We start from the raw sequence: 25,009 nt of genomic DNA, 5'->3' as shown, positions 1-25,009 counted from the left end.
TAGCTTAAAGTTTTGTTTTTTTTTTTTAAAGATTGTCAACAGTTGTTATCTCAGTTGCCAATGTTTTTTTCTTCTTTCGCTATTTCTCCCCAAATCCCCCTGTTACATAGTTGTATATTTTTGGTTGTGGTCCTTCTAGTTGTGGCACATGGGACACCACCTCAGCGTGGCTTGATGAGCGGTGCCATGTCCAAACGAGTAAAACCCTGGGCCACCGCAGAGTAGTGCACGAACTTAACCCCTTGGCCATGGGGCCGGCCCTAAGCTTAAAACATTTTAAACAAGAGAGGCTAGGCACAGTGCATTTTTTATTCTGCATAAAGTGAAAAATATCCCCACTTCCCCTGAAAAACAGTGTCATATCTAAAACACATGATAGTAAATATTAACAATTAAGACATTACATAACACTATATACATGAACATGAATCCATATTCTTTAACTTTTCAGTATTCAAAGAATACACTGCAGCATGGAGATTATGAAAACAATGTTTTGCTTTTTCTAATTCATAGTTCTTCTGGTTGATTTACATTAGGAGGCGTTCGAGGTGAAAAGGCAATTAAGCCCCCACCAAAGGAAGCGTGCCTGGCATGGTCCTGTCACTTCTCCACCTGCGTGAAGGGATCACTGCACCCCGGGCGTGGCTAGAGAACAAAGTCAGAGAAGTCACTAAAGTAACATTCAAGTTTCACCAACTTAGTCTGCAACATTGCAAGTTAATAGTGGATTAATTAATAACATAACATTTTTGTACCTAATAAAATTATTAACATAATGATTATGCTACTTTCTAGCAGATATAATGTCAAAACTATAGCTTTTTTCATTGAAAGGGTGATTAACATGTAAATGGACTCAGCAGCACATGCAGAATGAATAAAACTGAGGCCACATCTTAAGCCACTTATGTAGAGTCCACAAATCCTAACCCATAGAGCCGCACTTAATATGCCTTTTACTAGTCGGATCCTGTGGGATCCTTTGCTCTGTTCGCCCTCCAGCCCCAGTTCAGGCTCAAGTGATGCCATGGAGCAAGTCATAATTTGGGTGTGAAAGGGACAGGGGGACCAACAAAAAACATATCAAAAAATCAAAATTCTAATATATACAGAAGTAGAAAAGAATTCACAAGGAGAGTAAATTATAAGGTACTAAGATTTATCAGCAAGATAATGTATAGATAACTGTGAAGTACTTGTAATCATATTACTAATATATGAAAAACAGAATATTGTGATTCATTAGCTTCCAGATTTACTTATAAGATCATATATTATCAGAACCTACCATTCTGAGTTCAGATCTAGGAACAAGATGAAGTCAAGTTTCTATAAATGGGCCTTATGCCGAAATGCCTGACCCTCTGGTCTCAGCCTGCGATTAAAGGCAGCTGGAACCAAGAAGGACCAGAGTGTGGGTTACAGTAACACACTTCCTTCTGCCCCGGAGACACCAGGCCACCCAGAAGCCTGAACACCAAGAAGGCATCTTTGAGAGCCAATGAAAGCCAAGATAACAGAGGTCCTGAAGGAACTGGTGGCTTCAGGAAGCCAAGCATTGGCCAGGCTTCATGAGGTTAACAACAGCTGCTGCTGTTTGATGCCACACTTGCCATAATGAATTGTTTACATTCTGAAATCAAAGATCAACAAACCAAGGCCATTCCCTGAGCCATTTTAGCAATTGCCCTGGAAAATTTCAAGGTAAGGCTGTACACCAGAGTTTCAGCCGGGCTACACATTAATATGACCTGGCACAGGTCTACCCCAGATCGCTGAACTACAACCACGTGGAAGGGCAGAAAACCAGGGCAGCAAACACTCAGTGGGCAAGAGAGCACTGCTGCATCGTGCCCGTGCCAGTGGCCCTGAACACGAGGCAGACGCTCTGCCTGAGACAGGCCCAGGGTGGATCAGGGAAATGGAGCCCTGAAGTTACAACATGCTTTAGGAACATAACACATTCACATCCCTCTCCTCATAAGAGATTAAACGTGTGCCCCTGTGCCTGGACATGAGGCAACACGGGAGAGACGAGAGCGTCCACGGGAAGGCTGCCCAGAGGGCTGATGCTGGAGCTGGAGTTAGAGGCAAGAAGTCACCAAAAGTAAAGGCTGGGGGCTTCCAAATAAAATAGAACATAATTAGAGTAATCTAAGCAAATTAGAACGAAAACAACCAATGACACCTGAAGCTAGGCTAGACATCGTGTCCCCAAGCGCATGCTTCAGATGGGTGGAAACCTTGCCTTACACTTTCCTGCATCACTTAGAAACACCTGCATAACCCGGGCCACATGTTAGATATTCATGTACTCAACCGACTTGTCACAGCACATTTGACACATAAGTCACATAAGGAAATACACCTTCAGAGCTTAATACTAAAACAAACTATATTTTAAAGTATGTAAACACGAAATTTTGTTCCCATTTTGATAAAAATGAATAACAAATGGATTTCAGAGTAAAAAAATAAGATGTAAATTTTAAACTGCATTTCAATTAAAAACTGAGTATTATTCATTTTATAAAACAAGTCTAGAATATAAAAGAACTTTTCAGATTAAGTTGGAAAACTTACTGAATCAAGAAGATGGCATTCAGTCATGAGATTTTTATTATCAAATACTGCTGAAAAAAAGAATTTTTAACTTTTTAAATATTCTCACAGTCAAGGGTTATTAGAAATGGACAAACCTTTGAAAGATATGAGAAGTTCCATATATCAAATGCTAAGACAAAAATATAGGTCATCTTATGCTATAACAGTTTTTCAAAATTCTCATCCTTTATTTCAGCATAAAAAGGGACTTCTCCAAGCAAATCTCATGCTTGTAACATTAAAGGTGCCCAAAAGAATCTCAATGAAGAACCCAGCTGGGGAACATGAAATGTCCGGCCAAGGTGATGTTTATTTTGCGTTAGGCACCAGCCAGAAGAGCACCACAGAGCAGCAGAAGAGAGGAGGCAGAACTATCACACGCTATATTATAACAGATACGCAAGAGCCCTTTCCTAATGCATGACAATCACAACAAAGTAGGTAGGAGTAGGCATTAGGGAAGAAAAATTGGTCATTTGGAAGAAAGGTTTGACGATGTGTGTTGAAAAGGAGGAGAACTAATAAAACTTCAGGGAATTTCTCTAATTCTGAGTCTTCACAAACAATGAAGGATCCCAAATAGTTTGGTCTAATGTAAAATGCTACTTATATCCAACATGGATTAGTATCTGCTGTTGATTTTTTTTTTTTTTTTTTTGGTGAGGAAGATGGCTGCTGAGCCAACATCTGTGGCAATCTTCCTCCATTTTGTATATGGGATACCACTGCAGCATGGCTTGATGAACAGTGTGTAGGTCCGTGCCCAGGTTTCAAACCTGCAAACCCTGGGCCACCGAAGCGTAGTGCACAAGCCCAGCCACTATGCCACCAGGAAGGCCCAGCCCCTGTTGTTGATTTTTAATAGGTCTACCACAACCGGGGTCTACCTCAGCTGATTTCCTTGGAATATTTTGAAATTAGCACATTTACTGTTTCAAAAGTTCTGGGCAAAAGTTTTGATACAAATGAAAATAAAACCAAACCCAACTTCCATAAGCATCATTTTTAAGCACAGCCAGAGAAGTGTGATGGTTTGGTGCCTAAGCTTCCTTTGCATCTGAAATTCTCATCCAGCCTGGCACCAACCTGAAGGAAATCACCTCACTCCTCATCATCTCCCTTCCCTCTTGGGACCTGTGACCTTTCTCCCAGGACCGTGGGGTTAGGGGCTAATAACAGAAGTGAAGTCACTTAGCAAACACAGAAAAGCAACTTCAGGAGATTTGTCACTTCAAGTAATCTAATCCCATCCATCAAATGAAATCTGCAAGTGTTTGGGGGTGAGGATGTGGTCTATTTTCCAGAAATCACAGACAGCTTATATCACTTCCTGTGAAAATTTTTTCACCTGCTGTACAAGCTCCCATCCAACCCAAATACTTTTCTTAAGCAGTCTCAGCAGAAAAACTAACCTGAGAACGATTTAACGGGACTTTCGATTCTAAAAGATCCAGCGTCAAACATTATATGATCAACTTCCTTCGGCACCGCAGAGCCCACGGCCTCAGCACGCTCTCCCGGCTGCATCCTCTCTCTCACTGCCTTCTTCACAGCAGCGAGGCCACCCCCGTCTGGGATCCCAGCACCATCCTGTTTTGGTTCACTCGCTATACCTGAAACAAATTTGTCCTACAAAGAGAAATTATGACATTTACTAAAGCAACTCGTTACCATCTTATAAGAAAAATAAATAAAGCATACCTGAAATATTTCACACATCCGTCTTATACTTATCAAGTTCCTAGTATGTGCTAAACGTGCTGGGGGTCAAAGGTAAAGGACAAAGTTCCTGCCCTCAAGGAGTTAGTCTAGGCTGTTGTCATTTAATGTAAACAAAGACAAGACCCCTCAACATGTCTAAAAACTGATGGAAACTAGAGAACGAGGCTAACTGATGGGAGGAGAGGTCAATGAATAAGAGGTCTGAGGGAATGGTTTCAAAGTACAGATAAAAGATTAGTTTGATTTTACTTGTTCAGTAATCTTAACAGTGGCCTATAAAGTAAAGTAGGAGAGGACCAGGAGGAGGGAGAAGCCAGGAAGAAATGGCGGCAGCGCCTGCAGCGTCCCCCGGGGAGGCTGAGCCGGAGACGGAGCCCATCCCCGCAGCGAGGCCGGCACGGACCCCCTCCCGGTCACGGCCACTGAAGCCTCGGTGCCTGACGGCGAGGCTGACGGCCAGCAGTCCTCTCCTCAGGCCGAGCCGCCGCCGCCGCCGGGGGAGCTCGCCCGCAGCCCGGAGGCGGCGGGGCCGGGCCTGGAGGCCGAGGAGAAGCCGCCCGCCCGCCGGGTGCTGGAGCCGCGGCAGCCGCGCTCAGGAAGGGCCGACCCTCGCCTTCCCCTGCCCGCCGCCCGAGAGCCCCCGGCCCCCGAGGAGCGCCCGGAGCCGCCGCGGCCCCAGCCCGCAGCCCCGCGCTCGTGCCGCCGGCGGGCGGGACTCCGCGCTGTCGTAACTCATCCCCGCTCGGAGGTGCGGGTCACGCTGCACCGCATCATTGGGGACGCGCTCGTCGTGTCGTTCCGCCTCGGGGAGAAGCTCTTCTCCGGGGTCCTCACGGATCTGTCCAAAAGATAGGAAGTGCAGAGACTCCCTTTCACGGCTCTCCATTCTGTTTCCTGCAACAGCACACACTCCGATGGTTTGGGCCCCGTGGGACCCTTGTGACTGTATTTCCCAAAAGGGAATAGAAGGATAAACCCGAAGCTATGCAGCTTCAAAGTAACACATTCCAAGAAGGGACAGAAGTCCAGCGTGAAGCGAATGGTGCTGTTCCTGGGGATCCCCCTCCTGTCCCGCCTCCCCAGCCGAGCTTGGCTGAAAGCCTGTGGACTTCCAAACCACCTCCTCTCTTCCACGAAGGAGCACCTTATCCTCCCCCTTTGTTTATCAGGGACACATATACCCAATCAATACCTCAGCCACCTCCGCGGAAAATTAAGCGACCCAAACGAAAGATGTACAGGGAAGAACCTACTTCAATAATGAATGCTATTAAACTACGGCCCCGGCAAGTCCTGTGTGACAAATGTAAAAACAGTGTTGTTGCTGAAAAAAAGGAAATTAGAAAAGGCAGTAGTGCAAGTGACTCTTCTAAATACGAAGATAAAAAACGGAGAAATGAAAGCGTAACTACTGTGAACAAAACACTGAAAACTGACCATAAAGTGGATGGGAAAAACCAAAATGAAAGCCAGAAAAGAAACGCTGTGGTTCAGGTTTCAAATATTGCTCATAGCTGAGTAGTCAAAGCTTCTGCTCAGGCCAACACATCAGAAGCTCAGTTAAGTACCAAAAAAGTGCTCCAGAGTAAGAACATGGATCATGCAAAAGCTCGAGAAGTGTTGAAAATTGCCAAAGAAAAGGCACAAAAGAAGCAAAGTGAAACCTCTACGTCCAAAAATGCACATTCAAAAGTCCCTTTCACACGCCGCTATCAGAAGCCTAGCTCAGGTTCCCTTCCACCTCGGGTTCGTTTAAAACCACAAAGGTACAGGAATGAAGAAAATGACTCCTCTCTGAAGACAGGACTTGAGAAAATGCGGAGTGGCAAGATGGCACCCAAGCCCCAGGCTCGCTGCACCTCTACCCGCTCAGCAGGTGAGGCCCCTTCAGAAAATCAGAGCCCCTCAGACGGCCCTGAAGAGGCCAGCTGTGCGGTTCAGGACACAAACGAAGTGCTTGTGCCTGGTGAGTAGGAGGAACCACAGACACTGGGCAAAGAGGGCAGCAAAAGCAATATCTCTGTTTACATGACCCTAAATCAAAAGAAATCTGACTCTTCCAGTGCGTCAGTGTGTAGCATTGATAGCACGGATGAGCTGAAATCCTCCAACTCTGAGTGTAGTTCTTCTGAAAGCTTTGATTTTCCTCCAGGCAGTATGCACGCAACTTCCACCTCCTCCACTTCCTCCTCTTCAAAGGAAGAGAAAAAGCTCAGTAATTCCTTGAAAATGAAAGTCTTTTCCAAAAACGTCTCTAAATGCGTCACACCAGATGGCAGGATCATATGTGTAGGGGACGTTGTTTGGGCCAAGATATATGGCTTCCCTTGGTGGCCAGCCCGTATTCTTACCATAACTGTGAGCTGGAAAGATAACAGCCTTTTAGTTCGACAGGAGGCCCGTATTTCATGGTTTGGGTCTCCAACAACATCTTTCCTTGCTCTTTCGCAACTCTCCCCCTTTTTAGAAAACTTCCAGTCATGCTTTAATAAGAAGAGAAAGAGCCTGTATCGCAAGGCTATCACAGAGGCAGCTAAGGCTGCCAAGCAGCTGACCCCTGAAGTGCCGGCTCTGTTGACACCGTTTGAAACGTGAACATGGACAGTAAGGTAGGCAAGAACCATTGGAAGGCGCCACAGATCTCCTAATTTAGTTAGGAGTAACTTCTATGAAATAGCCTGGCCAAATTGGAGAGAGAAATTGCACTCAGCTGGCTGCTTTTTTTTATACTTACCTTATAGCCATTTTTAGACTGAGAAGCTTAAACTGAAGAAGCAATCAAATTTTGTCTTAAGGAAGTGAGATTTTAGCAGTATTTTTGAGTTTTGACATCTAAAACCATCCCAAGGCAGAGGAGCCATAGCCTCAACTGAAAATGAATTTTTTGCAGGGACTGTTAATTGCCATTTGTACCTAGTACTGTGTGTATGTGTGTATATATATGCGGACACGTACATATGTGTGTGTGTATATACACATATATATATAAAATATAGCCTGTCACTATGTGACACAGGTTGCATATTCGGATTGCAGTAAGGCTGGTGAGCTAGGGGGAATAGTGTGGATATTTAATGACTACTTGCTTTTTAATTAACGAACACTTAGCCTTTCTATGTGCATAATGGTGCAAGAATGGCGCATAGGTGTCTGAAAAACTGAGATGCTTGCTATTATTCTGTTGCAGACTGGGTACCTAGCCCAGTATTTGAGACTGAGTCTGTCACAGCTGGCTAGGTTTGAATCATCACTCTCTCTCTTTCGTCCAATGGTTATTTAACAAAAACTTTCAAACTTCTGGGTTGGGAGTTTAGATAGCTTTGTCTTTGGATATGTAAATAGTCGATTGCTGAATTTGGTCAGATTTCCTGACTGGCTGTTCCTAAATTCCTAGGATACGTCCTAGTAAATTACACTTTATGAATTAATTGTCATATGTGTAATTGTTGCATTTTGGATGTACCTAATTTGATAATTTTTAAAAAATATTTTCATTTAAGGTATCTGTTTGCAGGTCAGAAAATGAGAAAATGTAATTGTGTAATGCTCTGAAATGTAAAAAAACAAGCTGTAAATAAAATCAACTAAATCCAAAAAAAAAATAAAATAAAGTAGGAGAGAAACACTGGTGGTAAGGGGCAGAATTACAAGGCTCTGATATAATGCTATCTTGACACAGCCATTGTCTGCGTCGCTGGTGGTGTTATGTTCCCAGGACTAAGCACCGGATAAAAAATGCCCACAGGAGGTCCAAATGTCCCAGCATCCTTCCTGCTTAATAGACTTGAAATTCATTCAATCAATCTCGTCACAGTCCTCAGGGCCTTTGTCATTAGTAAGACATTACCAATGTCTTACTAAGACATTACTTCATTAGTAAAATAAGGAGACTTCATTAGTAAAACAATCCTACAATAATCCTTTAATACTCTAACATCTTAAACTCCTAAGACAGAATTCAAAACAGAGTTTTTATTTAGATTACACAGCATAATAAAGTACCAGTTTAGAAACCTGATTTTACAACCAGAGGTGTTTTTCTAAAATCTAAAAGAAAAAGTGACAGGGCTCCAAGGTGGCTTGAGAAGTAGCAATCTGAACCAAAAGCTTGGAGTTAAAATATTTTAGGAAAAAAATTACTACAAATAGATAAGAATGGAATCTATCATGTCAACAAAGCCAATTTTACAGAGAAAATAGGAACTTTTCCATGATAAAATTTGGGAAGAAGAGAGAGAGTCTAAGAGTCATTGTTCCTCTTTTCTCCTTAAAAAGTTCCTTCATTTTGAAATACATCATGCACAAGAGTATAGAAAGCAGAGATGGCATAGCCTGTGGGTTAAGAACATGGGTTCTGGAGTGAGAAACCCAGCTCCACCCTGAGCACGTGCTCGAGTCTTCCTGGCCTCAGATTCCCCACCCGAGGATAACGGCACCCACCTCACAGGACTGTTGTGAGGATTAACTGAGTCAATGTGTGTGAGGGCCTGGGAAGCATAGTTGGCACATACTAAGCATTATATAAATTATTTACTACTGTTATTATTACTACAAAACAATGGTTAGGTACAGTCTAAAGAATAAAACACACTGGTACATACCACTGCTTAGCAACTCAGAAGCTCTCAGGGGGACCAAATCCAATCTCAGCCTCCACATCCCCACCCAAGAAATGAACATCCTGAATTTTGTGTTGACCTTTCCTCACTCTTTGAAGACAATCAGGACATTGTAAGTAATAGATGACACGTTTTGTGAAATGATGAAAAACCTGAAGCTAAATGTTTCTAAAGCTTAAATTCATTAAAGTAAAAGAGTCTATATTAGAAATCCACAAATTTACCTGAAACACATCTTTGCTCGTACTGCAGGCTTTCTCCCATCCACACTCCTCAAGTATGGTGAGACTGTTGAATTTGTGGCGCAGATCCTGTATCTGTTAATAAAGCACAAGTTTATCAGATTAATGCTAACCATATTAAATTCACAACTAATGAACAAAAGTTTCCCAAAAATTGACGACTGGGACTGGTGACATAAATTTAGACTGTCATTTTCAATTTAGTATTCAAATCACTTCTTATGGTAAAATTGCTCATTGTTATTTTATGTTATAAACCTCAAAAATCTACATAAAGGATGTCATATGTGAATAACTCTCCTAAATTATTTTGATGACTAAAATGGTAGGAGAGATATCCTAAATTATACAGTGTGAACACAATCTCTCTCCCTTTTGTTGTTCTTGTTGTTTTTTTTTACAGTTTATTTATCCCTTCTCCTACTGAGGAGCATATTCGTTGCTTCCAAGTCTTGGCAATTATGAACAAAGCCGCTATAAACTTTTGTGTGCACATGTTTGTGTGGACACAGGTTTTCAGCTCATTTGGGTAAACACCAAGGAGCGTGACTGCAGCATCATATGGTAAGACTCTGTTTAGTTTTGTAAGAAACTGCCAAACTGTCTTCCAAAGTGGCTGCTCCATTTTGCACCCCCATCAGCGATGAATGAGCGCTCCTGTTGCTCCACATCCTCACCAGCATCCGGTGCTGTCAGCGGTTTGGATCTTTGCCACTCTAATAAGTGTGTACTGGTGTCTCATCGTACTTTTAACTGGCAATTCTCTAAGGGCATATGATGTTGAGCATCTTATCTTTTCATACACTTACTTGCCATTCATCTGTCTTCTTTGATCAAGTGTCTGTTCAGGTCTTTTGCCCATTTTTTTTTAAAGATTTTATTTTTTTCCTTTTTCTCCCCAAAGTCCCCTGGTACATAGTTGCATATTCTTCGTTGTGGGTCCTTCTAGTAGGGGTGTGTGGGATGCCGCCTCAGCATGGTTTGATGAGCAGTTCCATGTCCACGCCCAGGACTCGAACCAACGAAACACTGGGATGCCTGCAGTGGAGTGCGCAAACTTAACCACTTGGCCACTGGGCCAGCCCCCTTTTGCCCATTTTTTTAATCAGGTTGTTTGTTTCATCATTGTTGAGTTTTAAGAGATCTTTGTATATTTTAGAAAACAGTCCTTTATCAGATAGGTCTTTTGCAAAATTTTCCCCCAGTCTGTAGCTTGCCTTCTCTTTCTCTTGATGCAATTTCATTTTATTTTTATTTTTTTGGTGAGGAAGATCGGCTCTGACCTAACATGTGTTACCAATCCTCTTCTTTTTTGCTTGAGGAAGCCTAGCCCTGAGCTAACATCTGTCCCAATCTTCCTCTATTTTGTATGTGGGTCACCGCCACAGCATGGCTTGATGAATGGTGTAGGTCCATGCCTGGAATCAGAACCCGCAAACCCTGGGCCAATGAAGTGGAGTGTGCCAAACTGAACCACTATACCACTAGGCTTACCCTGACACAATCTCATTTTAAAGGATTCAAATAATATACATACTAGGAGGATGGGAATATATGATCCCCATCCTTCTGGTATTTCCAATCTCCTCCAAGTGGTAACCACTGTCAACAGTTGGGGAAATATGCTTTGAGTCTCCGTACTATGCATTTATACAAATAGGTACTCTCAATCTCCCTCTCTCTAAAAAATTAAATGTCAAAAAGACTCAGGATTACACTTATGACTAATTGATTTTTAACAAAAGTGCCAATGCAATTCAATGAGGAAAGGATAGTTTTTTTCAACAAACAGTACTGGGAAAAGTGGATATCTGCAAGAAAAAACATGAATTTGGCCTCTTTCCTACACCATACACAAAAATGAACTCCAGAGCCAGCCCTGGTCAAAGTTCGGTATGCTCTGCTTTGGCAGCCCAGGTTCGGTTCCCAGGTGTGGAACCACACCACTTGCCTAGTAGTAGCCATGCTGTGGTGGCAGCTCACACAGAAGAACTAGTAGGTCTTACAACTAGAATATACAATTATGCACTGGGGCTTTGGGGAGGAGAAAAAAGAGAGGAAGACTGGCAACAGATTTGCTCAGGGCAAACCTTTCCTAGCAAAATTAATTGATCACAACTTAATTTTTTAAAAAAATGAATTCCAAATGGGCATAGACCTAAGTGAAAGAGATAAAACTTTCAGAAGAAAATATAAGATAAAATCTTTGTGACCTATGGTTAGGCAAAAAGAGTTCTTGGAAATAATGCCAAAATCACAACATTAAAAAAAATTGATAAACTGAACTTCATCAAAACTAAAAACATCTGCATTTCAAAAGATACCACTAAGAAAACTAAAGAACAAGCCACACACTGGGAGGAAATATTTGCAAATATTTCTGATAAAGGACTTGTATCCAGAATATACAAAGAACACTTACAACTCAATAATAAAAAGACAAACCCAATTAAAAATGGGCAAAAAGATTTGAATAGATATTTCACCGAAGAAGACATATGAATGTCTAATAAGCACATGAAAAGATGATGATCATCATTACTCATTAGGGAAACATGAATCAAATCTACAATAAGATAGTTCAAACCCCACAGGATGGCTCTACTGAGAGAGACAGGAGCAAGCACTGGTGAGGATGTGGAGCAACAGGAGCTCTCACACACCCCTGTTGGGCACATGAAAGGGTGTAATCACTTTGGAAAGCAGTTTGGCAGTTTCTTAAAAAGTTAATCACAAATCTACCACATGATCCAGCCATATCTTCCCAAGCGAAAGAAAACATGCCCATATGAAGATTTGTAAGTGAATATTCATAGATTATTCGTAATTGTGAAATAGTGGAAACAGCCTATATGTCTGTCAACTGGAGAATAAAGAGTGATGTCTCCATGAACTGCTACTCAGCCATGAAAGGAACAAAGTACAGGCATGCCCTGCAACGCGGAGGAACCGCAGAGACACCACGCCGAGGCAAAGAAGCCACATACAAAAGACCACATATTGGGTGATTCTACCGAGAATGAAACGTTCAGAAAAGGCAAATCTACAGAGACAGTAAGGAGACTCGTGGTTGCTTGGGACTGGGAGTGGCAGTGGGAACTGACTGAAAACAGGCAAGAGGCATCTTTCTGTGGTGATGAAAATGTTCTAAGTTTGGATTGCAGCGATGGTTGCACAACTCTGTAAATTTACTAAACATCATTGACTTTTACACTTAGAATGGGCACATTTTATAATACGTAGATTATTTATTCTCAGTACAGCTCTTCAAAATAAATAAAAGCCCCAGGAGCCAATTTGAAGAGGTTCCCACTGGCCAAAGCTGGGAAATGAGCATCACTAAGGATAATGACTGTAAACGATGCCAACACAAATACTTTTAAATCCATAAAATAATTATGATACTAAGAAAGACAAAATTATTTGGTCACCATTGAAGGATGCTAGTGAACCAACTCATTATTATGTCAACTGGTCATAAAGTAATGCTGACATTATTCTGACTCCATAAACACTATTCACTTCTGGGCCATATAATTACCAGGATATTGTGTTTCTTCACATTTTTCTCTAGACTTCATCATTGCTTTGCATTTTGTTTGCTTAGTTTTTTAATGTATCTATCATCAATTTGCCTCTAAACTCGGCACAGTGTGTATAAATCCCCTCTTAATACAACTAGAAAAGCGAACCAATCGGGTATTCTATTCCGTTCAGCCTCAGAGACAGCATCTTGCCGAGCCCCAGCCTCCTGCTCCAGTCTGAACTGAACGGCTGCTTCCTAAGCCCGCTGCCCACCCTCTTTACTCACCTCAGCCACAATTCCCTTAGACTTTTTGGGGATCTGTCCCAGCTCCTTCCCCTTTCTTGGCTTACTCCCTCATTTTTGTGAGGGCCGTTTTCAATTTCCTGAGAAAGGGTGCATGGGAGGTAAAGTTTCAGACTGTGTGTGTCTGAAGCATGCCTTTCCACCCTCAAGCGTGACTGGCTGGGTATACAACGCCAGGCTGAGTGCTCTTTTCCCTGAGAAGTTTGAGGCCATTGTTCTCCCAGCTTTCGATGTCGATGTTGAGAAATCTAGGGCTATTCTGATTTTTGACCCTTTGGATGAAACTTGTTTTGCTCTCTGGAAGTTTCTAGATGTCTCTCCTCATCCCAAGAGTTGTACAATTATATTTCATTGTGCATTGGTGTGCGTCTACTCTGACTCACAGTGCTAGGCACTCAATGGGCTCCTTCAATCTGGAATTCAGGTCCTCCACTTCTCGAAAAATGTCAAACTATTTCATTGATCATTTCCTCTCCGCTATTTTTTCTGTTCTCTTTTTCTGGAATTCCTATTATTTGGATATTATACTTCCTAGACTGGTCCCCTTAATATTCTTATCTAGTCTCTCCTATTTTCTCTCTCTTTTTGCTCTAATTTATGGGAGATCTCAGCTTCATATTCCATCTTTCTAGTGAATCTTACATTTCTGCTCTTATAGTTTTTAACTTCAAAGAGCTCTTGTTGTCCTTCTCCGAATGTTCTTTTTTTCATAGCTGTTCTTATTTGGCAGAAAAAATGCCTGGTCTCTTTGAGCATATTAACACTTGCTTTTAAAGTTCCTTCTCCTGGATCAGCCCACGGCCTCATCCAGACAGCTTCCTTCCTGTGCTGCTGCGGCCCCTTCTTCCAGGTTTCGGGCTGTCTGCAAATGTCTCACAGTTCTTGGCCACTGGTTCTTGAAATAGTATTTTATATGCTTATTTCTAAAATAAGCTCAAAAAGCCAGAAAGTGTCATCTCCTCCCAACCTTCACTGATCTTCCTAGTAACTGCCTCTATCAGCACTTTCTACACCAGATTGGAATGACGTGCTATGTCTGACTCTGATAAAACTATAAACTCCTCTGGGGTAGAGAATGTGCCTTATTTGTCAGCTCCTCGTCCAATGCCTGGCACACAGCAGGGACAATAACTGCTGGATGGACCCAGCTACTGAAGACTCGTCCTCATTTTCTCACATGTGGAATAATCACAGACTAGGCAACAGCTGAATAGAATCTCAATTTCCAACCCTGATAGAAATTATCCTGACAGTATGCGGGAGGAGGGGACAGCAGCCATAAAATTTAGACAGTGCTTTACAGTTTGTAAAGGGGCTAATATCTCATTTAATACTACAGATACCTAAGCAGCCTCTACTACTCCCATTTTACTACTGTTGCCTCACTTCCAAAAACATGCTACTCGAAAGTTAATCCATTCCAAATCCTGACCACAAACCTGAAAGCTGGCCATGTCCCAGAATCCATCCAGGTCTGCACAGGTGGTATCCTTTTCGCTTTGTTTGTATTCCAAATTGTCCACCAGTTCTTCAAACCGTTTGAATATTTCTGCCTTAAGGAGTCTTTTTTGACCAACTGCGAGGGGAATAAGATCTTCTGCTAAGGGAAAGATGAGATTTTCAAAAGCGAGAGAACAAAACAGGACCTTGGTTGCAAGTCAGCCAGCTGATAGGACGACCTCACCCCAATTATCCTGGGGCTTCCAGAATCAAACTCTTACCTTAAAGCAAAACAAAAAAACATCAACTACAAAACTTTGTCATACAAATACTGAGCATTAACTGTCTGCTGCTGTTCCCACTAAAATGTAGCCATATTCATTCTCATATATGTTGCTACATAGTAAACAGCATTCTGCTCACCTTGTACTTTATAAGAATTCAACCTCAAACAACTCACTGTACATCAGCATCTAAGGACTTCACACGGCACACAAGTGATTTTTTCTAAAAAGCTTCTCCAAATAAGATTAAGGAAATATCAGAAAATTTGTTCCATATTTATTTAGGTCATTTTCATTCAGAAAATATTTTGCATAATTAAACAATAGTACATATAGATGTCACTCAAAAAGTCATAAAAAAATCTAATAATAAAATAGGCAAACGTTTAACTCCCAGGAATGATGGCTAACATTCTAATTACTTACACCTTATAAGTCATCTACCATTTTAGCACAGAGATACTAGTGAACATATGTTGAGATATGAAAATTCTTGCTATTTTGAATAACAAAACTATAAAGTTCAGCAACACTAGATTTTTGTTTCAGGTAAATGTAAACATATTAAAATAAACAATGCGGAGCCAGCCTGGTGGCCAAGTGGTTGGGTCCATGCACTCACCTTGAGCGGCCCAGGGTTCGCTGGTTCAGATCCTGGGCACGGACCTACACACCGCTCATCAGGCCATGCTGTGGTGGCATCCCACACAGAAGAACTAGAATGACCTACAACTAGGATATACAGCTATATGTCGGGGCTTTGGGGAGAGGGAAAAAAAGGAGGAAGACTGGCAACAGATGTTAGCTCAGGGCCGATCTTCCTAAATACATACATAAATAAAATAAAATAAACAAAGCTAAGACAAAAAACATAAATGTTCCCTCCCCTTTATTTGGAATATATGCTTCAAGCTTCCTTTCCCACTCAAGGCAGTCGGTCAGTATTAATTCCTCTCTTTCATATTGGAGAATCTTTCTAAAATTATGACATATGTTTCAGTTTTACAAATGTTTCTCAAACTAATATCTAAGTATTAGCAATATGACACTTGTACAATAGTAATTTTCCAGAGCTGATGCTTATTTTATGAACTGTGATATATTAAAATCCATAAATACAAGTTGATATCCTATATATGTCTATCTTTCTACACCTAAAACTTATGTGGATGGTTAATGCCAAGAGCCACTCTCCAAGCTAATATTTCTAGTTCTTTCTGTTCTTATTTATCACAGATGAAACAGAAAGAACCAGACATGCCTGAGTTCTGTCTTTGGTTCTGGTATTGCCCATGGAACTAAGACCAACCCAACTCCCCAGAGTAAGTTGAAGCTAAACCCTGTAAGTCTGGAATTACAGTGTTAGGGCCTCACAGATTCTAATCAGTAGGTTTTGCTTGTCCAAGCGCAGTAGTTCTCAACACGGGTCAATTTTGCCCCCCAGGGGACATCTGGCAGTGTCTAGAGCACCTTTGTCACAAACCAGAGGAGTGCTACTGGTCTGGGATGTTACACAACATCCTGCGATGCAGAGGACGGCCCCACAACAACAATTATCCAATCTGAGTGTCAGTAGTGCCAGGCGAGAAACCCCGGCCCAAGATAAATTGAATCTGTCTCTTTATAAAAAGCATCTTAGCAGGAGAAACTGAGGATAGTTTTTTTCTTAGAAGAAAAATTTAGCTGTTTATATCTAATGAGAACTTAATTAATGAGAGAGGAGACTTGGCTTAGATCCGACATTATTTAGTTGGGTAAATTGCTTATTATCTCAATGTCTCAGTCCAACAACACAGTGGACTAGCTCATCTTTAAAATCCCTTACAATCGTAAAACCTTATGTTCTACAAACAACTGAAGTGGCTCTGAAATATACTCATTCAGGATAGAACAAATGAGTATTAAAACTATAGGAAGGTAATATTTCTCCTCTATTTGATTGTCAAAGACCAAAAAAGTGGTTAGGACTGCATTGGAAAAGGTGTGAGAATTTTCTTGCTACATGCACTAAAGGACATAGTATGTCATCATTTCCTGTGTGATGTGGAGTGTTGGGGCCTTTCTCCAGATGCAGTCCTCTGATCTGTGACCAAGGCATTTAGGTGACATGGCATTTAGGTTCCCAAACAGGAACTCTAATTTTCAGTCTTCATAGTTGGAGAAACATAATCCTATTTCATGATTTAGTGGGCCAAGGAGCCTCCAATCATCTCCCTCTATCCTTCTTTTACAAAATAAACATTAACTTAGTTTCTTTGTTTGAGAAAAAGAAAAGGTATGATAAAATAGGAACTCCCATATTTTGCTGAGGGAATGTAAATTGAGGTCTTTATTTATTTGCACAGGAGAGGATTGAAAAGCATCCAAGCTTGTTCTTTGCAGGCTTGACAGTAATACTACCAGACTGAACTCAATGGAAACAACCAGAATAGGGGCCTACTAAGTAAATCGTGGTGTATCCATACAATTGGATACTATGCGGCCATTAAAACACACAAAAAAACAGCATGAGAAAGTTCTTAAGGTACTAAAATGGAATATCTCCTCCATTTAACATTAAATGAAAAGAGAATAGTATACTACTGCTTACATTTAAAAAATGTTTATCTACATATGCATTATGTATCTCTGGAAAAATTCACAAGAAATGAGTAACACTTGCCTCTGTGGAAGGTTCGAACTGTAGGGTTGGGAGCACAGTTGGAAAAAGGGTTTCTCACTTGTACCTCTTTCTATCTTTTAAGTTAGGAACCACAAGAATGTACTAGCCATTGAAAAAAATTTAATTTAAAAGATAAATAAAAATCACTCAATGTCAGTTTCCTCCTAATTCATCTACGTATTATATTAAGGTTAAAATAGTTTAATTTTGGTTTTAAATGTCTAGACATTAATACAAAATGCTTACACTGGGAACAAATGCACAGACCTGAAATGCAGCACATGTCGCTGCTGAGATGTCTGATCCTCATCTATTTCAAGTGTTGGGACTTCTTTTATTGGAAAGCAACGTAAATTTTCAGTAGTAGTTTCATTTTTATTTAAGACACGAACTATAGATTAAAGAAAACATTACATATACATTTCAAAGCAGCAACTCCTATGACATCCCCCACAAGACAAATTCCTTAAATCCTTCAATTTTTTCAACATTGAAATTGAAATTTTTAAATAAATTTAAAATTTAAATAAAATTTTATTTCTGCTTCAATGATTTCATTCATCAGATCTCCTTTCACAGTGTCGCTCAACGTTCTTCATCTCTTCAAATTTACATTTCGGTCCCCCTCTCAGTCTGTAGTCCTCATTCCAGCTCTGTCTCCAGATAGCCCTCCCCATGCTTTTCCGTCTCTTCTGACCCTGAGATCACACCCTGAGCTACATGGTGAGACATATGGTGAAAAGGGCTCGAAATGATCTCTGATAAATCATAACCCAGAGAAACAAGTAAAAAATTCATGAAAATACCATACCTGTGCTCTCAACTGTCAGAGAACTCAAAGGACGTCGTAATTCATCGGAATCTTGATGTACTGAAGTTTTACTTTTGCGTGCCAACATTTCTTTTGTTACTTCTGGAGCCTCATCACTAAACAAGAGCAAAAATACACTTCATGAAACATGAACCCCATATATATCATTGAAGGATTTCAAAATTATGTTGTTTTTTAAAAACATGGGATAAAATAGAAATATGTTTGTTTTTTAAAACGTGTCTAATCTGGAGGGGAAAACCGTAAACACCTCCAGTGGGAAGGCCCGTCTCTGCTCCCTGCGATGAGATCCACAGATGCGAAGACCTCTCAACTGGACATACACACTGAGGAGTCTCGGATGCCGCTGAGCAGTTCCCAGTCAATCTGCCGCCAGCCGGCCTTTGGAAAGCAACCTTGCCATTTCTTTTAAAGATTCAAACTGATTTTTTCTCCCCACTTTACAAGTTAATCATTTTGTCTTTTGAGATAGCTTTTATAAAGTAATACTCAGTAAAAAAAAGACAAACAAAAAAATCCAAACCATGTCTGAACTACAGTATAGCAATTTCTTCTTTCTAAAAATTTATTTCTAAGTGTTACAATTAAGTCATTTCTTAAAAGCAAAAAAAAATCAAATTGAATCATGAAAATAATAATGCACAGAAAATATCAAACCTGTCAAATACATTATTGTAGCCTTCTGAAAAATTTTTTGGAAAGGTCAAATTTTCATGATTTATAATGAACATAGTTTACTAACTAAATAACTTAAAAAGCACAGGCCAAATCTAAGAAAGGCATTCATCATGCATCTCAGCAAGGAATTCATTAATAACATCTCATTCTTACACTTCTGTTTTTAAAGAGATGCAGCTGTAACTGGCTGTCAAAGTAGCGGTACTTGTTGGAGTCCTAGGTGTTACGTCACAACTCTTCAGACCATCTGGCGCCCGAAACAGAAAATCTACTGGTGCGAAGGATGGCCTCCCTTTCATTTTTGCAGGATTTGTCTTACGTAACCTTTCCACTTTTGATAGGACTCCATCTGGATCCCTTCCGTTTGTCACACTGATTTGTGATTCCAAAGTATTTACTTCACTATCAACTTTAAAAGAAACGACCTGGATGTGAATAAACAGAACAGAGTGAGAGTCTCTCTTCTGGGGATATATTCCCCCAATGTTTTAGGCCCGAAAATGTGAAAGTTAAGAGATATGTCCTATGTACATAATTTAAGAAACAAAAACAAATACAATTAAATGTTTACATGGAGTCAGAAGACCAGCTACATAAACCATTGCTATGGTCCAGAAAGAGGGAGAACCAATCCATATTAAAAAAACCATATAATAGGTTTTAGGTATTACCAAAAATTAAAATATGTGAAAACTAAGGTGGAAAAATTCACTCACCTAACAAATACATATCTTTTTACTTAAATTATGTTGATAATTACAAAGGTTTGAGAATCAGAAATCCAATGTTTATTGGATTACTACTATTGTCAAGGACAAAATCCTTTTTTTAATAACTTTGGATTATTATAAATAACTTTACAATATGAGCAAAACCATTTTTCAATGTGACACAGTAAGATTAACCATATAAAATGTGAAGCGTATTTTCTTTTTCAAGTCAATTGCTTATTTGGTATTTTTTTACTGCAATATAATTGGCATACAACATTACATTAGTTTCAGGTATACAAAATAATGATTCAATATTTGTATATTGTGCAGTGATCACCCCAGTAAGTTTAGTTAACATCCATCACCATGCACAGTTACGAATTTTGTTTTCTTGTGATGAGAACTTTTAAGATCTACTCTTAGCAACTTTCAAATATACAACATTATTAACTGTAGTCACGATGCAGTACATTACATTCTCTACTTACTTATTTTATAACTGGGAGTTTGTACCTTTCGACCACCTTTGCCAATTTAACCCACCCATTTCAACAGAATTTTTAGAGGTTTCTACGTCTCTGAGTTTTAATGAGATATGAATTGAAAGCAGAGTATTTCTACTCGGACAAGAGTTTAAGGGTAACACTGTCCCTGAGGCCTGTGTGGCTGCAAAGGTAGACACTAGCGATAATCCTTAAGGAGATAACCAACCTTGAGGGAGGAGTGTGAGGTCCAGCTGCTCGCCTGTGAAGATCACCCTGTACTGCCTTCCTTGGAGGATCGATGTCTGATTTTTGGTAAGAATCTAGCCAGGTTTCTTACGCTTTGGCATAACTTTGTTTTTTGTTTTTTTTTTAAGGCTAAGGAATTGTAGCATGGATTATAAATTAAGGGACTGGGTCCTTGAAATGGTGGCTCTTTTTGAAGACTCTACCAGGCACTACGCTAGATGCTGTCAGAAACGTCAGGTGATTTAATTCTTGAAACTACTCTATGTAGATATTACATGTTACAGCTGGGAGAACAAACTCATAACTTCCCCAAGATTATATAGCCAATTGGAAGCGAGACAACAGGCAAACTCAGGCCTAGCTGAATCCAGAGTCAACGCATTTCACCCACTGCACCCGTCTCCTAGCCGATGCTCACATAAAGGTTTCCGTCAGCTGTGTTTTTATTTTCTCTCTTCTGTTAACCAAACTACACATTCTCTACCTATAAGGTTTTGAAGATGAGACACCTCATAAACCCTAACAGTAAACCCTCTTGATGCTTCCTTGTGCTTCAAGAGGTTTTCACACACGTGGAGGTTACCCTCTTGAAGCAGTTCTGTAAGCTTAATTTCAGCTTCATGAAAATCGCAATGAGATTTTCCAAATGTCTAGAAATAAACAGATACTTACACTCTACCTTGCCTGGTTCTTCTTCGATCTTTTCGGCACGCCTTCCTTGATTGGGTACTTTTCTTTCTGTTTCATTATCTAAAATAAAAATGACATAACAGATCCATTTTGACTAGATAGAAAATTCTGCATTAAAAGTACTAGGTAAGGAGCCGGTCCGGTGGCATAGCAGCTGAGTTCATACACTCCACTTCGGTGGCCCAGGGTTTGCTGGTTCAGATCCTGGGCATGGACCTATGCACTGCTTATCAAGCCATGCTGTGGCAGGTGTCCCACATATAAACTAGAGGAAGATGGGCACAGATGTTATCTCAAGGCCAATCCTCCTCAAAAAAATAAAAAAGTACTAGGTAATTTGGGAAAGACAAAAAGGCAACAATACGAATCTATGCCTTATAGGATTTTATGATTAAAAGTCATTTTAAAATATCCTATTTAAAAACGATAAAAACAGATATAACTTCCTGCCAAGTATAGGATATCTGTTTTCAAAACAAAAGGTGCTAATGTATTTTACCTTTTGCCTCTGACTATCAAATGCATATTTATTATAGAAAATCAGGAAAAGAAAAGCACAAAAACAATGCAAAAAAAAAGTCACCCCAGAGGGGCAGGCCCCGCTGCGCAGCAGGTAAGTTCACACTGCTGCTTTGGCAGCCCAGGCGTTCAGATCCTGGTGCGGACCTACCCACTGCTTGTCAAAACCATGCTGTGGCGGGTGTCCCACATATAAAGCAGAGGAAGATGGGCACGGATGTTAGCTCTGAGCCACTCTTCCTCAGCAAAAAACAGGAGGATTAGCGGCAGATGTTAGCTCAGGGCTAATCTTCCTCAAAAAATAAACAAATAAAAATCACTCAAGACGACATTATTCAGAAATCATCACTGCTGACACTTCAGGGTATGCTTTTTCAGTTTTTTCCTATGTTCACATATTCACATACATATTTTAGAATTGTGATCACACTGTTCAGAATTTGACCTGTTTTCTTTGCCCACTTAATATATCCTGAACCATGTCATGAAGTGTCTTTCACAGGATCGTTCTTAAACGGTACACTGTATTCCACCAAACAAATGGGCTGTAATTTACTGGGGCCATTAATCTTCACTTTGTGGCGCTGCCCACCGATGCACATACTCCACCGCTTGAGCGCCCACTGTGTGCTAACTGGATGGTGGGGCACTGAACCTGTCTTCGGGACCTGGAATCTCCCGTTTCCTCCTCGCCTCCTCAAAGACGTACACGATGACTTTAAAAACTGAACACGAAAAACCTCAGGGACCAGAGCATTCTACTTCAGCCACTGATGAAGGAACAGTTCTCACCACGCGCCGCTCGCGTGGCCGGCGCGGCGGAGGCTGCTCCCGCGGAGGCTGCACTGGCGGCGCCTGCCCCCGAGGTTTGCTTCGCTCTTTGAGTCATCGACCGAGTGGTTCTCACGCACGTGGGCATTGCAGGCTGCCCTGCTGCGGGAACCACGAAATTAAATGCTTTCGGCAATTACTAAAGCATTGTTGCGGCAACATCAGAGCTTATAATAATTGCTAACACCCCTACCTTTTTTCTCTTTGGACACTTTCTTTTCAGAAGTTTGTCTTTGACCAGATCATGTTGCTTGAACATCACTCCTATTAATGATCTATTTAAAAGATTAGGTGGTACGTGATTTAATTGCTTAATGAATCAAATTACCACATTTTCAATCGGTATTTTGACCCCTCATCTGAAATCTGACTATTGTAAAGGACCCAGCAAAAAATCCACCACCCCAAATAAGATGAGATGAAAAAAGTTTTCCATTATATAGATTTCCTTACAAGCTTTTTGTAGAATCCTAGAATTTTGAAAATGCTAATAGCCTAAGCTATTCAAAATAGCTGACTATAATCTTCTGAGAGTCCTTAAACATACCAGCATGTTTTCGCTTCAAAACTTTTGAATTTTGTCTGGAAAAATCTTCTCCTGGATAGAAAACTCTTCCCACAGTGCACTCTCCAACTTCCTTGGAGACTTCATTCAAAATGCCACTGTCTCAGCGAGGCCCCATCAGAAGCTCACCCTGTACCAGCTTCAATACTCCCCATCTGCCTTCTCTTTTTTTTTTATTTCCCGCATAATACTAATGACCATCACATACTATATATTTTTCTTTTCATTGCCTATCTCAGATGTAAGCTCCATGAAAACAGGGAAGGTTGCTTTATTCATTACTATATCCTAGAGACTAGAGGAACATGGTAGTGACTCAATTTATTGAATACATGAAAGAGAGCCTTCTCACCTGATAAAGAGACATGCTATTTACCTCCTTGCCCACTTCACTTTATTTTAGTAATCGTCCTATTAACTTTGTTCATAATGGTGTTCTGAAGACCCATAAGTTTATCCCCCACCCTACGTGCTTTATATCCCTATCTGCATTTTATAATGACATGGATGCATAATAGAGCCCAGTAAACAAACAGAGTGACACACAGAGTTGGTATAGATCTCATAAGGGATGTTTGGCAATGAATATTTCAAGTGAGTACTTCCTTAGCATCTAGCCAAAACTGCTCTATGTCACCATACCAATAACAGGGAGTTTGGTACTGTTAACTCTAGGAAAATAATCACTCTGATTGAAGCTGATAATAGATTTAAAATGAATTTACTTACTCTGAGAAAAGGAGCATGATTCATCATTTTAGTAACAATTATCTCCTATCAACTACACCCTAGTCAGCTCCATTTGGGCTTTGGCCTTTGACCTGGCAATCCATACAAGATGGAACAGCATTAAAACAATCAAAAGAGATAAAGTTAAAAAAACGAACTGCCATAATTTACTTCCATGTCTCATTACAAAATAAAGTTTCCATTTTAAAGTTAAATTTTACCCATAGCCATCTAACCCTTATTCATTTATGGCAAAAAGATACTTGCCAAAAAGATACTTGCTAACTTAAATTACTCTCTTTTCTGGTTCTGGTTTGATTTAAATTATGCTTAAAAGCCTCAAAACGTACTCATATTTCTCAGTGAGCACAAAGGAGAAATTTCATACTATATTTTCCAGGTATTAGAATCCTTGTTAATATGATGAACTGGAAATATTTGGAAGGGGTCGATGAAGAGACTAGAGTATTAAGATCTCTTCTCTCCTGTTTATGAAAAGATACTGCACAGCTTACTTTCTTAGCTTTGACAGTTTGCCTTCAAATCCAATGATTATGCACTTGTCCTCTGTCCATAAGAAAATGGAGACCTGATCAGAAAGCAAGGAAGAAATCCAGCAAGAGAAGGACTGATTAAAAGTGATAAGATATTTATCAACTCTAAAATTCCTGAAGAAGCACAACCAGACTTCTCCTCTAGATTAGGAGCCACTTGCTTCTCCAAATCTCAGGGAAGATCTAGTGCTGAAGAAACGAGGCACAAAGTAAACAATATTCAGCGATGGCTATTGTCTAAGTAGAATAAAAAACTACTGGTGAATCGTGTTATTTAACACAACAATGTGTGTCTTTTTCCCCCTACATATAACACTTTGTAAATAGCTGTTTACAGTTTAGACCAATGACTCTTGCCTTACATATTCTTGAGAAGCCAGATTAAATTCAGCCCCTTCCAAGAGGTCTTCTCTGATGTTCCTCCAAACAGAAACAATCTCGCCCTCCTCGAACACATACACACCATATTTTTCTGTATCTTTCCACCTTGAGCTACATTCTACTACTTTTGGTCACTTCCATGTTATCCTAAGGTCACACGCAGAGTAATCAAAGGTCTCTCAAATAAATCAATGACATTCCTGAAGCAAACAAAAACAGGCGCTATCTTGAGCTTTTATGTTATTCACTTCTTATTTAAATCAGGAATGAATACACAGCCAACAAGAGACTACCTTGAAAAGAGCAAATCACCAGTGACTACCTAATTTACAAATCCAGCTGCCTGTGTTCAAACTTCATCCCTCTTGACTCATGGATCAT

General features: G+C 40.4%; 1 protein-coding gene and 1 pseudogene across 9 annotated transcripts in view; one reads left to right on the top strand and one right to left on the bottom strand.

The window, feature by feature from the left end:
- Positions 1–291: 291 nt before the first annotated feature.
- Positions 292–25,009, bottom strand: part of LOC138923248 (disks large-associated protein 5-like) — a 39,412-nt gene continuing 14,694 nt past the window's right edge. For 4 of the 9 annotated variants that reach the window (XM_070261178.1, XM_070261179.1, XM_070261180.1 and 1 more), the window contains 8 exons: positions 21,032–21,109; positions 19,069–19,340; positions 18,217–18,332; positions 14,459–14,619; positions 9,173–9,265; positions 4,020–4,236; positions 2,587–2,636; positions 292–648 (listed from right to left, as the gene is read on the bottom strand). In XM_070261178.1, coding sequence (XP_070117279.1) covers positions 604–648; positions 2,587–2,636; positions 4,020–4,236; positions 9,173–9,265; positions 14,459–14,619; positions 18,217–18,332; positions 19,069–19,214 — 828 coding nt within the window. In that variant the 5' untranslated portion in view covers positions 19,215–19,340; positions 21,032–21,109 and the 3' untranslated portion in view covers positions 292–603. Of the gene's footprint in view, positions 649–2,586; positions 2,637–4,019; positions 4,237–9,172; positions 9,266–14,458; positions 14,620–17,672; positions 18,122–18,216; positions 18,333–19,068; positions 19,341–21,031; positions 21,110–25,009 lie in introns of those variants that run through there. The other 5 variants (XM_070261185.1, XM_070261182.1, XM_070261183.1 and 2 more) reach the window with 5 other exon arrangements.
- Positions 4,231–9,553, top strand: LOC138923249 (PWWP domain-containing protein 2A-like; annotated as a pseudogene).

The sequence above is a fragment of the Equus caballus genome, chromosome 2 (assembly GCF_041296265.1).
Source record: "Equus caballus isolate H_3958 breed thoroughbred chromosome 2, TB-T2T, whole genome shotgun sequence".
Taxonomy (NCBI): Eukaryota; Metazoa; Chordata; class Mammalia; order Perissodactyla; family Equidae; genus Equus; species Equus caballus.
This window is presented reverse-complemented; position numbering and strand designations above follow the sequence as displayed.